At 49.8% G+C, this 13,772-nt stretch overlaps 1 protein-coding gene across 1 annotated transcript in view; it reads right to left on the reverse strand.

Moving 5' to 3' along the window:
* Positions 1–2,397: 2,397 nt before the first annotated feature.
* Scfd2 (sec1 family domain containing 2) overlaps positions 2,398–13,772 on the reverse strand; it is a 323,332-nt gene continuing 311,957 nt past the window's right edge. The window contains exons 8-9 of the mRNA XM_052735152.1: positions 11,247–11,366; positions 2,398–3,848 (exon numbers count right to left, since the gene is read on the reverse strand). Coding sequence (XP_052591112.1) covers positions 3,756–3,848; positions 11,247–11,366 — 213 coding nt within the window. The 3' untranslated portion in view covers positions 2,398–3,755. The remainder of the gene's footprint in view (positions 3,849–11,246; positions 11,367–13,772) is intronic.

Below are 13,772 nucleotides of genomic sequence, written 5' to 3' on the forward strand. Positions count from 1 at the left end.
ATGCATCTCTTACAAAGGAAAAATATTTAACTGCAGTGGTGGCCTACAGTTTCAGAGGTTTAGTCCATTATTATCATGGTGGCATGCAGGCCGACATGGTGCTGGAGAAGGAGCTGCTACATGTTGATATGCAGGCAACAGGAAGTAGACTGAGTGTCACACTGAGTGAAGCTTGAGCAAGAGAGACCTCAAAGCCTGCCCCCACAGTGACACACTTCCTCCAACAAGGCCACACCTACTTCAGCAAGGCCACATCTCCTAATGGGGGCCATTTTCCTTCAAACTACCACAGGTAGTGATTCTTAGGTATTGTTATGCTTAGATCTAAAAGATATTCCAAAGGCTCGTGGGTTGAGAACTTGGCCCTCAATGCAGTAGCGCTCAGAGGAGGGGCTTTGGGGAAGGGTAAATGGATCATAAGTGCCTTGATTTCATCAATGGATGAATCCATTGAGAGACTCACAGCTTACTGCAACACTGGGAGGGAATGGAACTTTAGAAGATTGGACTCTCCAGAGGAAGCAGGTCACTGGGCTGTGTCCTGGGAGTGTGTACTTTGTCCCTTCCTCTAGCCTCTCCACAATTTCCTGGCTATCATATGTCAAACATGTCTTCACTCCTACATATTCTTTATCATGTATGATGCTCTGCCTCACCACGGGCACAGAAACATCAGAGCCAAGTGACTGTGGACTGACACCTCTGAGACCATGAGCTAAAATCACAGTTATTCTCCTACAAGTTGATTTTTTTCAGATATTCTGTCACATGACAGAAAGCTAGCCTACCATTGGAGCACTGAGCACCTTACCCTGAGCCATGTTCTTTTTTTGTTTGTTTTGATTGTTTTTTTTTGTTTGTTTGTCTTTGTTTTGTTTTTGTTTTTCGAGACAGGGTTTCTCTGTGTAGCTTTGGAGCCTTTCCTGGAACTCACTCGGTAGCCCAGGCTGGTCTCGAACTCACAGAGATCCACCTGCCTCTGCCTCCCGAGTGCTGGGATTAAAGATATGCACCACCACTGCCTGACCCCTTAGCCATATTCTAAGTACCACTCTTTCAGTTTGTACCAAAACCCAGTGTGGTATGGCCTACTGGCATCTAATTTCATGTTCAACCAAGACCTGGACAAATGAACTACCAGATATATAACATGTGCTCCTGACCTACATCTTGGTTAGATGGCCTTGGCTGGAACAAGACTTCATTTCTCTTCCATTTCTCCTCTCCCCAGAAAGGCTTTCAAACTCTCTACTCATTTACTATCATTCTCCTCTTGATACTTTGTCATTTTGTAAGCAACTCATTGGTGTCCTCAGCAGTAACAGCCACACTTCCTGGAGCCATGTACCAGCCATTCTACTAGAGGTAGCTCCCCAGCAGCCCCCTGGGAAGGAGGCTCTATTACCATCTATTTCATGGATGTTGGTGCAGCCTTGGATAACTGGGACATAAAGTCAGAGAGGACCCAGAGCCTTGACCTGTGGGCTCCTTCACACTGGTGGAGGATGCTTAGCATCCTCCTTAAGCCGGCCCTCATCTGGGAAAAGAGCAAACACCCACATAGTGCCCAAAGACTTTGCCCCAGGACAGTGCTCCACTGCCCACGCCACACTCTTTCTCTCATTTGTTCATGGCCATTTGCAGGGCGACAATCAAGCTTGTATTGTGCTCCTGCTGTTTAATGTCAAGGATCAGGATTCTCTCCCATTTCTCCAGTCTTCTTCTCCAAACCAGACTCCAGGTATCACCACCTTCTTCCAGCTCACCTGTCTCCAAAAGCCTCCATCACTGACCGTCCTCCTGGTCCACTTCTTCCAGCCAGTGGCTGCCGAGATGGAAGAGGATGGCTACAAACTAAACTTTTTACACTTCTCCTACCCACCCACCCTGACACCAGCCATGGCCATACTTCCTTCAGTGTTAGAGCATTCTAGAATGCTAACGCAACCGGTAACTTTATCTTGTTATAAGAGTGGAAGTTTCTGAACATTCTTTTACTAGGTAGGAAACAACTTGACAAGATAAACCGTTCAACTCACAAAAGCAACACACAAATACGTATTTGGTGTAAAAAACTGAAGCAGTCTAGAAGTAATGGGGGGTGACTCCCCTTTCCCATGTTCCCCTTGCTGTGTCTTCCAGATGTTAACCACTGGTGAGCAGTTTGGTTTGGTACTTTCTGATTCCCTTTGCATGTAGACATAGGGTGTGTAACTTAACCTTGAGAAGAAATCCCCCAGGGACCCAGGCATCCTGGGAGCGCCATGGAGTCAGGGTGCTGTCTGCTTTGTGATAAGCATGGCTCAGAACTTCTCAGAGTGTCTGGAATGTTCTCTACAGGTTCCCATTCAACACTGGAGAATGACTGGATGAATGAATACGGTTCTGAGTCACGTGGCAGGTTACTTTAAATTTCTTTATTTTAGAAAGCACCCATTTCTGCATACATATAATTTCTTTGAGGCTAATGTCATTTTCCCCCCTTATTCAAATGTAAGACTTTCAGCTTACTGAGATTTAAAAAAGAGTTGCCTTATAGTTCAGCACCATCAAAGAACTGGCGAAGGTCAAAAGGACACGTGGGTGGAAAAACGAACACAGTTTCATAAAAATCAGCTTCATTCATCTCAAAATGATTCTAAACTCACAATTCTATTTTTTCTACTTCCTTAAAATGACAGCATTTAATAGAGAATTAAAATGTATAGCCATGTCTTGGTTTACATTTTATTTGTTCTTCTTGCTTAATCCACACTAGAAACTGTTTTTCGGCTTTGTCTTCTTTCAGACATCCATTCCTCATGCCAGGAACTCCCATCAGTCATGTACCTGTAAGTGATGTCTGGGTTCCAAGCTGTTCTTTCTTCCTTTTCCCCGGAGTTCTCACATAATTTCACTAGATGCGTCTGGGTTTTTCTGCTATGACCAGAAAGAAAATACAACGTCCCAGAAGAACGCTTTCTGTTTCAGTAGGAATTTGAAATCACAAAGGCCGTTGGGGGGTTGTGCTTCCAATCTAGACTCATGGGAGGAAATCTTTTCTACGTGGGGTTTCCTCTGGACCTGAGGAAAGCATCTGCAGCCAGGACAGCCTTCGGTCACCCTCATTGTCCCTCCCACCGCTGTTCCAAATAGCAGGGCTGCCCTGTTCCTTGAACCAACTGGAACAAAGCAGCCCTTTGTCACTCTTGGGGTGATTTACCACTCAGGGAGGCCACCAGGCCCCTCCTCCCTTGTCCTTAGAAATGTGTTGGCATCAGAGAGAAACAAAGTCTCTGGCTCCTTCTGTGACAGCCCTTCCTCACTTATGTTATCACGAGGACCACCCTGCTTTCCTCAAGCAGGGAATTCTAAGCACATTTAACTTTCCCTAACTCACTTCAAACCATTACGCTCATCTCTGCCAAGGCTTGCAGGCAGGCATTTACCCAGAGCTAATGGACTTGCAGGGAGATTGTCGCTTCAGGAAGATTACAATAAGGGGGAGGGATAAATGACAGGACTCCAGGGGAAGTCAGCTAAAGACAGCTTGACACCTTTAGAAGAAGAATGAACACTTCAGTCTTTATTTTGCATTGGAAGAACAAGAGACGTCCAAACAAGCTGTCTTCTGCCTGGTTATGAAGCCCTCTCTGGTAGAATGAAGTCATACCTATAATTAGTAACGGGGACACTGGCTTTGGAGGCATATCTGGAATGGTGACAGATGGGTATTGGTATTTCCAGCTCAAACAGGTCTTATCTTCTCTTAGATGTCAGAAGCCAAGGTCTGGGTGTAGCCGGTCAGTGGCAAAGAGCAGCTCAGGAATGTTAAGTGGCTTCAGGAGTCTTGTGGACAGAACGATCACCTGCGACAGGAGGGACAGGCACAGCACAATCAGGGAGGTCAGTTACCAGGGGCCAGGAAAGGTCTTTGGAAGGAGGCACCGGGTGAGGCCCGAAGAAAGCAGACGTGGCTCAGGCTCCCTCATCTATAACCTGGCTGCTCAGCGTGGCTCATGCTTTGCACACCTACTCCATGTGGATCTTTGGGCTCACCTGGCTGATGCTGGGTGACTTCCCTTAGCCTGGACTTCAATGTGAGGCCAATTTCTCTCTAGAACACCAAGACAGTTAGTTCCAGGACTTGCCTGGGGGCATGGTACGCTTTGTAAGGGCCATGTGAGGGTCTGCCCAAGCAGGCACTAGCACCTCTCCATAGGAAACTGCCAATGGGAAATTAGGGAGGTGATCCAGAAGGAATTCCACAGGCAAGCACCAGAGTGTAGCATGACTGGGCTGCACTGGGCCGTGCGACGCTGGACAGGTGCAGGTTGGACACCTCCCTGTCCTCTCGCCTGCCCCCCAAGTTATCCCAGTGGAATGAAATCAGTGAAGTAATCAACTCCAAATGCAACTCGTTCATTGGTGCAAAACAGAGGCCACATTCCAACTCAAGGCAGAACAGGGCTGGGTCATGGTCAAGGGAGGGAGTAGAAAAGAAACATTCAGAATTTTGTTTTTCTTCTTGAAAATAACTTTTTTTTAAAAAAAAAAACGACCTTGTCGAAGAGTTCCCTCTCTTTTCCCAGAGCACTGCCTTTGAAGCATTGTTCTTGGAAGAGAGCTATCTCAAGAAACACATGGCTAATGCCAGCCAACCCATATTTTTGGAAGGGGAAAAAAAAACCACTGAAACCCGAACTTCTCATTCTCCTTGAAATCTGTGCAAAGAGGGTTTGAGGACAGTGGTGAATACCAGCATGCCCCTGCCACCCAAGCATGTAGGTGTGTGGCAAGGGGGCTCCCGGGCCAGAGCTGCTCCAGAGGCTGGGGAGAGCTCAGCTCCGCTGCTGGCTGGCTGGCTTCCCTATGGAATACAGTCACTTTACTTGGAGCCGACTCTCCCACCTCATCTATCCCAGGGAGAAAGGAACACCCAAGCTTGTAGCACATCTCCAGGGTTATGTAAGTTCCTCTGCTGAGAGCCCAGGAAGTGTTCAACTACTGTGATTCTGTGATGGGTCTGCAGATCTCCTTCAGAACCATTTGAAAGCACAGAATTTTCAGGGAAAACACATACGGTTCATAGCTTTAGGGGCCGTTACGGGATTTGTAAACCATCGTTAGGAAACACGCTTTAAAGTGTATCCATAGGGCTGAGGAGACGGTTCCGTGGGCAAAGTGCATGCTGTGCGAGCAAGAGGACATGTGTGCAACTCCCAGAATCTGTAAGAGAACTCTGGGTATGGTGGGGTGCTTCTGCAATCCTGAGACTGGGAACACAGAAGCAGACAGGTTGTTGGGGTTCCCTGGCCAGAGGGCCTACTTGATGAGCTCCAGTTTAGTTGAGAGAACTTGTCTCAAAAAACAAGGTAGACAGGTCCTGAGGAATAACAGATGAGTTTGTCCTATGGCTTACACACACACACACACACACACACACACACACACACACACACACACTTTCCCTAGCCTCTGGATACAGACCCCTGTGAAGCAGAAGAAACCAGCAGTGGTTAATATACTCCATCCCCATGACTTACTAGTCCCTGCCATACTGCCTGCCATACTGTCAGCCCCGCACAGCCCTCAACCCTGTCTAATGTTAGTGGATTCCTCTCCAGCTGAGATCAAGGGCAGGAGTGAGGATGGAGTGTGTCTCCAAAGAAGATCAGGCCTTGTTGTCAGGTTGGAAGAACTTGGGAGTGGGGCTGGCTACCAGCTCAGTTGATGTCAACACAGAGCAGCCAATGGCGCCTGAAGAACCTGTCCCGCTCAGGCTGTGCTGGGCTCACAGCCACGGCTGACAGGTTCTGGATTGGTTTGCTCTGAGTGCGAACACAGAGATCAGGCTCCTCTCATCCAAACAAGCAGGCCCATGAGGTGACAGCCTGTTGAGCGCCACAGCTGAGGGCGTCTGGGGCGATAGGAAACAGAAGCAGTTTGTGAAGTAGGTTAGGGGGCCTGTGAGGAAGGGAGAGAGCAGGGCTGACTCCAGGGACTCTTCCGGAGCGCTGTGATGGCAAGAACAGGCTTAGGCATGGCCAGCTTGTGCTGGACCCCAGCTACGGCTGCCTACCCTGGAGCAGTCGCTTAATCACTCCCGAGTCTCACTTTCCTCATCTTTAAGGCATGACTAACACTGTCTGCCCTGGATGAACACTATGCAGAACACTGAGCACAATGCAGGCTCCCGAGGGCTTCCGGTGGCTCCCGAGGGGCTTCCGGTGGCGGCTGCTGGCGTCTGCTCCTCCTCCGCTGCCTTCCCTCCTTGCAGCTTGCTGCAGCCCTTAAGTGATGGAGGGAAGGGGAGGTTGCCAGAGTGCTCCTTCGGGGTAAATCTGTTACTTAGTGGATTCAAACCCCGACTCTCTTCTCACCACCATTGATAAGCCCAGCCCCCAGGACAGCATCCCAGGCCTCGGAGTCGGCTTCCTGCTGGCTTCTCAGCAGCTCTTCCTCCATCACTCTGTATGGTCAGTCCCACGTGTCAGCTACCCTCAAGTATCTGCACCTTCACAGTTGGCTCTTTGGAGATGTTCCTTTATCTGGGCAGAGCTCCCTACTCTTTCTGTGGCCTTTCAATCTGCTAAGATGTCTCCGCCTCCAGCAAGCCTTCCTGGACCAGCCTCCCACCCTCTAGCCCGAGGATGCCCTGTGGCTGTTTGTCTTACTGCCACCTTCCATTGTTTCTTTAGCACAGTGCCTGGTACGGAGCAGGGCCTGCAACAGTGAGTTCAGAAATAACTGAGTCAAAGAACCGACTGGGCAGGACCGGCACACAGTGAAGGAGGCAAGGGCTTCAGCCCTGGACAGCCAGAAGGTTTTCACAGAGGAAGGCCTCAGGAGGGACGGTTAGATGACTGCGTACATTTACTCGATCAGTTCAGAGAAACCTGCTGTCTGAGGCTGCTGTTTAAAACCAGATCAGGTCACACCACCAGGGTTTACATCCACCCTACCAGGTTACCATCCTTAAGCATCCAGAATGCTTTTCATTTCATGTGTGTTGAGTGCTTTGCCTGCATGTATGTGTGTGTGCCACAGGTACACCTGGTGCCCTTGGAGGCCAGAAGAGAGTGTCAGGTCCCCTGGAGCTGGAGTGATGGATGGTTGTGAGCTGCACTGAGAGTGCTGGGAATTGAACTGGCGTCCTCTGCAAGAGCAACAAGTGCTCTTAACTGCTGGGACATCTTTCTAGCCCATGAGCAGCACTTTTACATCCTTGGCATGTTTGACATTAGACTGCTTTAGAGCATTTTCTCTTTTTTTCTAAGTTAATTCAAACAAGACTGTGTCAGCATTATTTGGCTAATTGTCATTCTAAGAACTTGGCTCCAAATGGGAGAGGAAAAAAAAAAAAAAGCGGAGAAGGGCTTGAAACTGGCCTATCAGCTGAAATGTAAATGCTTTAAATACAGCCAGTGTGGAGGCTGATTTGACGTTGGAGAATACCTTCCAGAGAGCTGGCCTTTGACAGGAGACCTGGGTAACAGGCAAACTCCAGGGACCATCCCGCTCCTTGCCCACAAAGGGTCCTTGTTCTCTACATTTCTGGTCCCCTTTTTCCAGCTCTCCTTCTCTCCTCTTAATTCTTCTTTTGGTTGCGGTGACTTTCCCCCCTCTCAGCTCAGGCCTGGTTTCATTCAAATTTGAACAGCGTTTCACCATGACTCCTCAGCTCCCGACTGCCCCATCTCCATCTGCCACCTGCCATGTGTGGCACTCACAAGTCAGAGCTTCTTCACCAGGACCCAAGGTGCAGCCTGGGACACCCTCACCTGCACCGTGCACTGTCACTGACCACAACCCCTCCTAAAGCACCACCCATGCAGAGTCATTGCTGACGGTCCATAGATCTCACAGTCTAACAGAAAAGCGGCATTTAGCAGAGACAAATCACTGATCTGTGAAGAGTCACCGCAGAGCCACAGCAACTGTGATGGGGCATCATCAAACATGGCTGATGGTGGAGGTTCGACCACAGACTGTCCCAAGATGGAGCTTACTCACATACTGGCTGACAGTGAGACGACACGGACAACCTCAGTGTCCCCAGAGCCAAGGCGCCTCTGCTTGGCATGTGCTGCACTCAGTTGGGGAGGCCCAGCCCTGGGAGGCCTGCTAGCTGGCATTCCTCTTCTCCAGCCACACTATGATTTGCAGATGCCAACACCTTTCTGTTCTGTTTCTGCTGAATGCAGATGTGGCAGTAAAACCTAGGATTTGGGTATCAGAGCACTCTGTTTTCCAATACTGAGAATCAAAAAGAGCAGGCAATATTTTTTCTTTCCCTTTCTTCTAAGCCCAATTCCCATCCCCCCACCCCCCCCAAAGTGACCACACAGCACAGCTGCCTATGTGACCCTTCATCCATCCAGCAGAAGCAATGGTTTTTGCACACAGATATTGGAGGTGTGATCTAACCCTGCTTATACACGTGCTATACTGTACACACGGGCACACATCCACCTACTGGTGCCCAAATCTAAAATGTTCAGTGGTTAGTCCAGGGAGACAGCTATCCTTTTCAGAAGACCTGTGACCTGTCTGACCTGCTGTCCACCTGGTCCCAGGTGTCAGTGCTGAGGGTCAGCTCTCCTGCAGAGCTTGCACATGACAGTCTAGATCCCTTTGTGCTTCATCCTTTCTGGTTTGGGTGTTTTTGTTAATGTCACGGATCTCAGCATCCTTGGGGTTCCCCGTCAATTTTATAATGATTTGGAGCAGGCAGGTACCTAGGTTACCCTGAACCCCCAAAGATGTACGCAGAATTGTGTAGGGCTAGATTTCTGGATTTAGTTTTTGTTTTTAAATGCTTGTGATTCTCACCAAACACTGTGCTTCAGACATGTGGAAGTGCGTGGAGGCATGGTGTCCACACCATGGATGAAAAGTGGCTGAGAGCCAGGTAGCTCGCATGCTTGGCCTTTCTTTCTTTTCCTGGCCTGGTTGTTTTCGGTGAGGATACCTCCCTGTAATTGTCTTCTCACAATCACAGGCTTCTGTGGGCCTCATGGCCACCATTCAACAGCAACAGAGTTCAGCTGGCCAGAGCATCTGGCCACAGGGCCTCATGCCACATAGCAGGGTGAGGAGACAGCGCTGGTACCCGGCACACACGCTTTGAGGAACAGAGGAACCTAAGGAGATTCTTGACTTGGTCTTGCACCTGTTTGGGGTGGGTTGGGAGAGTTCCCCTCCTTAGTCAAGTCAAAGAAAGACTTAGTATTTTCTCTTATCAACCGTCCCTGGATGGAATGGTAAAGGCTTTCTTTCCACTGTGTGGATAGATACTGCTCACACATGGTCAGGTCAGCAGTGCTTTTGACAGCCTCCTGGTACATTGCTTCTATGGAATCTGCTCCTTCAGCGGGGTTCACACACTCCCAACAGCAGTGTGAGCACAAGCAGAGAACGGAACTGATGCATATACCATTCTGAATACGGCTCACATAGCAAGACCTGAATTCCAGAGTGTTTCTAAAATCAGAAGGTTGAGCTTTCCATTAGCTGCTGGCTAGCGTGGCTACTACCTGCCAGGTGAAGGGGAGGGCTACAGTGAATGTCACTCCAGCATCACTCAGGCAATCTCCTTGCCTCCACAAGCTTAGAGACCAAAGGCATTGTGGTGAGTAGCTGTCCCAGCTTTTCCCTGCTGCTGAGAGAATCCTCTTAGGGCCTGATAATGCCTCAGGGAGTTTTCACACAAAGGACAAGGAGTGGTCAAGCCTGTTCCTTAAGCCTCCAACACTCTGAGATGCTCTGTCTGCAGATGAATGGGTACAGGGCCAGACTGGCAAAGCCACTGCTGATTCTGGCTTTTGCCTCCATACTGTCACCGGACTTTGAAGGCATCTGCACTCTATCCTTTTAGAGAAGGGATTATTGTGTCTGGCAGGCTGTCTCAATGTACAGTTGTTGTAAGGAATTAGGAATGTGGTTTCCATGTTAGGGACAGCAGAAAGGTACTTACTTATTTGAAAAAAAAAAAAAAAGGCCTCATTAAACAGATTTCTAACTCTGCTGGCATAGGTGTACAAAACGAGGCTAGGATGATTAGTTTTCCAGGGATTCACCAGCTCTGATGATAATAGATGGTAAGATGGTAACAGTAGAAAGGGTCACAGACAATGACTGGCTACTCCCAGACCTGAGCCTCTTCCCTAAATACCCATCTTCTCTTTCCCAGTTGCGAGTCGGGATATAGAGAGAGATCGGGTCTCCTTCATTTCACCAAAGGCATTGTTGAGGCTCGGGCACTCAACACCACAGACTGTTTCTAGCGAATTCTTTTGGATTCAATATATGTACTAAACCCCAGGCTTACCGAGCTCCTGCCACACGCTCAAGCCTAGGCCCAGCCTTTGTCCTCAAGGGGCAGTGGCAGGGACAATGTTGGCAAATGTGGAGTAGTCAGGGAACAGGCAAGAACTTCACTGCACGGTGTGGATTGGGATGCCAGCAGAGACTCGGAAGAGTCTGGAGCAGCTGGCAGAATGTCACAGGAGGAGAGAATGCTGGCTGTATGGATACAGAGCGCATGCAGAATCAGCAGGAAGCCACATCACCGCCCAGGTAGGCAGGCCTGGGCTAGAATGCTACTATCCCCCAGCTGTTTCCTGTGCAGCTGTGTGGACGGCCTTTAGTATTAGTTAGTGTCTTGATGACATCTTGAACCTCTTGACGGCACTCTTTCCCCCTGACTACCACAGACAGGACAAGGTCTCTGGAGTCCCTCAGCATTATAGTTTGGAAGTAGAATGTCTCCACAGGCTCATGCAATTCAATCCTTGACCTCAGCTGGAGGCTCTGTTTTGGGAGGCTGTAGAATTTGTAGCAGTTGGGGCTAGAGGGAGGACACGGGATGCTGGGGGCTGGAGGATGCTGGGGACTGGAGGTCACAGGGTTTGGACGGTGACAGCCTTACCCTGCTTTTGGCTGGCACCATTTATTATGCAAACAACAGGGATCCCTTTGCTTGGTGTGAGAACGTAACCAGTTACAATGGACTTTGCCAAAGTGGTAGGTCCTTAACCATAAAGAAAAACAAAACAAAAAGCTCTCTGGGGAGGTGTGGGTGGGCTTGGTCTGGCCAGGAAGATGACTTTGGGGAAGGAGCCAGAAGGAGAACATGGTAGGTAACAGGATGTGGGGAGAAGGAGCAGACGGAGAAGCAAGCAAGCCAGAAGAACCATGAAGCCCCCACCACCCTTCCCATTGCTGCCCCTGGACTCCTTCCTGTGTCAGCCACGATGCAGTACCTGGGTTCCCGGCTTCAGAGATGCTACAAGGTCTTTGACCATTTTGGCTTCAGAGACTGTGACGCCGCCCACCACAAAGAGAATCAAGAGGGGATGGTCACTGGGATGGGGCCGGCTCACCTGCAAAACAGAACCACATCGGGTCAGATAGCAGCCAGTTAAATGGTTTCCCTTACAAGAGTTGCTGTGGTCACGGTGTCTCTTCACAGCAACAGAATCCTGACAGTGCCATCCTGCTTCGGCAGGCATGCTGATGAGACTTCGTGACATTTCTGACTTCCCGTTCCTTTGGCTCTTGCAATCTTTCCACCCCGCCTTCCCTAGCCTCAGGAGGAGGGGTTGTGTTGTAGATGCACCAGTTGGGGCAGGGCATTGCGTGGTTACATGTTTTCTGCATTTTGAGGGGCTGCAGTTTTCTGTAGTGGTCTGCTTAGACACGTCTCAGAACCACAGAACCACTCTGTGCTCTGCATTGCCTTCTGAGTAACCAGACCCCGAGAGGCCTCCCAGCCCCACAAACAACTGTTGTTCTTAATCCTGGGACAGAAATACAACTGGCTCTGGAACTTTAGCATGGCACAGCATGTTCCTCAAGACATATGCTTTCCATAAGAGTTTGGAATCTGAAGCCCATGCTGAGAATCTTGGAGGGACCCAGCAGAAGATGAAAAGGGAGTAGAAAATGAACCACAGTGACAACAAAGAGCAGCCCCGGGGGAAGGAATGGGCGAATGCTGGTCTAGGCACAAATACATGGGTCCAATTAATTCATGTTGGTGTTTGCTCGTTTGGTTTCAGTTTAGATTTGTGTGTTGATACCAGACTTTCTCTTCAGAGCGTGTCAGGCCAGCAGGCTGCTGGGAAGCAGGGCCGTTCCCAACCCAATCCCGCATTCCTCATAAGCAGCCATACATGACTGCGTCCCATCTCTGTGTTAGTCTGCGGGGTGACAATCTAAAGAGGAAAGTGTGACACAGCATCTATCACTGCACATGCAAGGTGTAATAAAGCACGTGGAGTCTCTGCTCTCTGTCACTTGATGAGCGGCCAAGTGGCTGGGATTTGAGGACATCGGCTCTGCTAAGGGAAGATGGCTCCCCCCTCCCACCGCCCGACCCCCAACCCAGCTTTTCAGTGCGGTCTATGGGGCCTCTGCAGGTGTGAGCTCTGGGAGCACTCTGAGGTCTGGATTGGCTTCCAGGAAGGAGATGTCAAGGCGAGGATCTGCCACTTCCCGTGTTTGGAACTTCTCAGGAATTCTGGGAATCTTGCTGCTGAGTCCCCTCTGCATATTGCTCCTTTACGAAGTTTCTCTCCATCTGTGACTCTCTTATAATCAGAATAGGTATGATCAGGTTCCCCATTCTCCATCAGTGCCTTAGAGAGGCAGCGAGAAAGCCTCAGGTTTTAAAAAGAGAGCAGGCCCTGAAGAGACCCATGCCAACCCTGAGAATGGCCACCAGGAGTCATTCACAGCATGACCACTGCCCCCTGCTGATTATCCTGTCATCCATTCAACAAGCATTTATTGAACAACTACTATGGACATGGGAGGCACTGCTCAAGGTGGTGGGGACTCAGCAGTACCCAGAACAGAGGAGGGTCCCTGCGCGGCACACAGCTTGGGTTTTCATGGGTGTGGAGAGGAAGGAGAGCTCAGCAAAGTCAACTGGCGAGTGCAGATGGGGAGAGTGCAGAGGAAAGGAGGGGGAGGGAGGGGAGAGAGGGAAGGAGGGAGGAAGACAGGAAGGAGGAAAGACAACCGGTAGAGGGGGCCAAGCATTGCTCTAGGCCATTCCTGGACTCTCTGACTAGGCAAGGGGCCATCTGCAGAGCGAGACAGATGCTGAGGCTCTATGACGTCACTGAGGTCTAAGCACTGCACTGGGGTTGAGACTGAAATCTGGGGCTGCCTTGCTGAGGAGCAGGAGGGAAACATTCTATCTTGTAATCTACCCGCTGCCATCTACAAACGAGTGCTTCAAACTAAAGCATTTTCACTCTCACCGTTTGAAACTGCTTGTTGATCTGGAGAAACAAGAGCCAATTCCTCGGTCCTCATAGGACTCTGCCGCACTGTGCAAGGGTGCCCGGCAGCCGGAGCCGTTGGATTGTTGAGATCCATGCTGTCTCTTGGCAGTCTTGGCCTCCTCCTTCCTCAAACTGCCCCCTGCCTTTGACTTTCTAAACCTCTAACTTCCCTTTCCTCTCGGGTTGTTCTTCCGTGGTTTTCTTGTTCCGTCACCTCAGTGTCCCTGCTTGCTCTGGCCTCTGGACCTTTCTCTTCTCTTGACACTTGCCTGGTGAGCCTATCCCTACCTACACTCCATGGCCAATGGCTCTGGTTGTACTGTAGGCCAGGCTGCCGGGGTACAGAGGTCTCTCACCAGCCCCTAGACTTAACCAGCCCCAAAGCAAGCCACCCTTTTCTCCATTTCTGTTGCTCAATCAGGACAACATCAACCCATCCACCTGGGTACCCAGAACACACAAGAGGCCTGGACAACTGCTTACTGGCTATGCAAC

Source organism: Peromyscus californicus, unplaced genomic scaffold (assembly GCF_007827085.1).
Source record: "Peromyscus californicus insignis strain IS unplaced genomic scaffold, ASM782708v3 Scaffold_13__1_contigs__length_99412109, whole genome shotgun sequence".
Classification (NCBI taxonomy): Eukaryota; Metazoa; Chordata; class Mammalia; order Rodentia; family Cricetidae; genus Peromyscus; species Peromyscus californicus.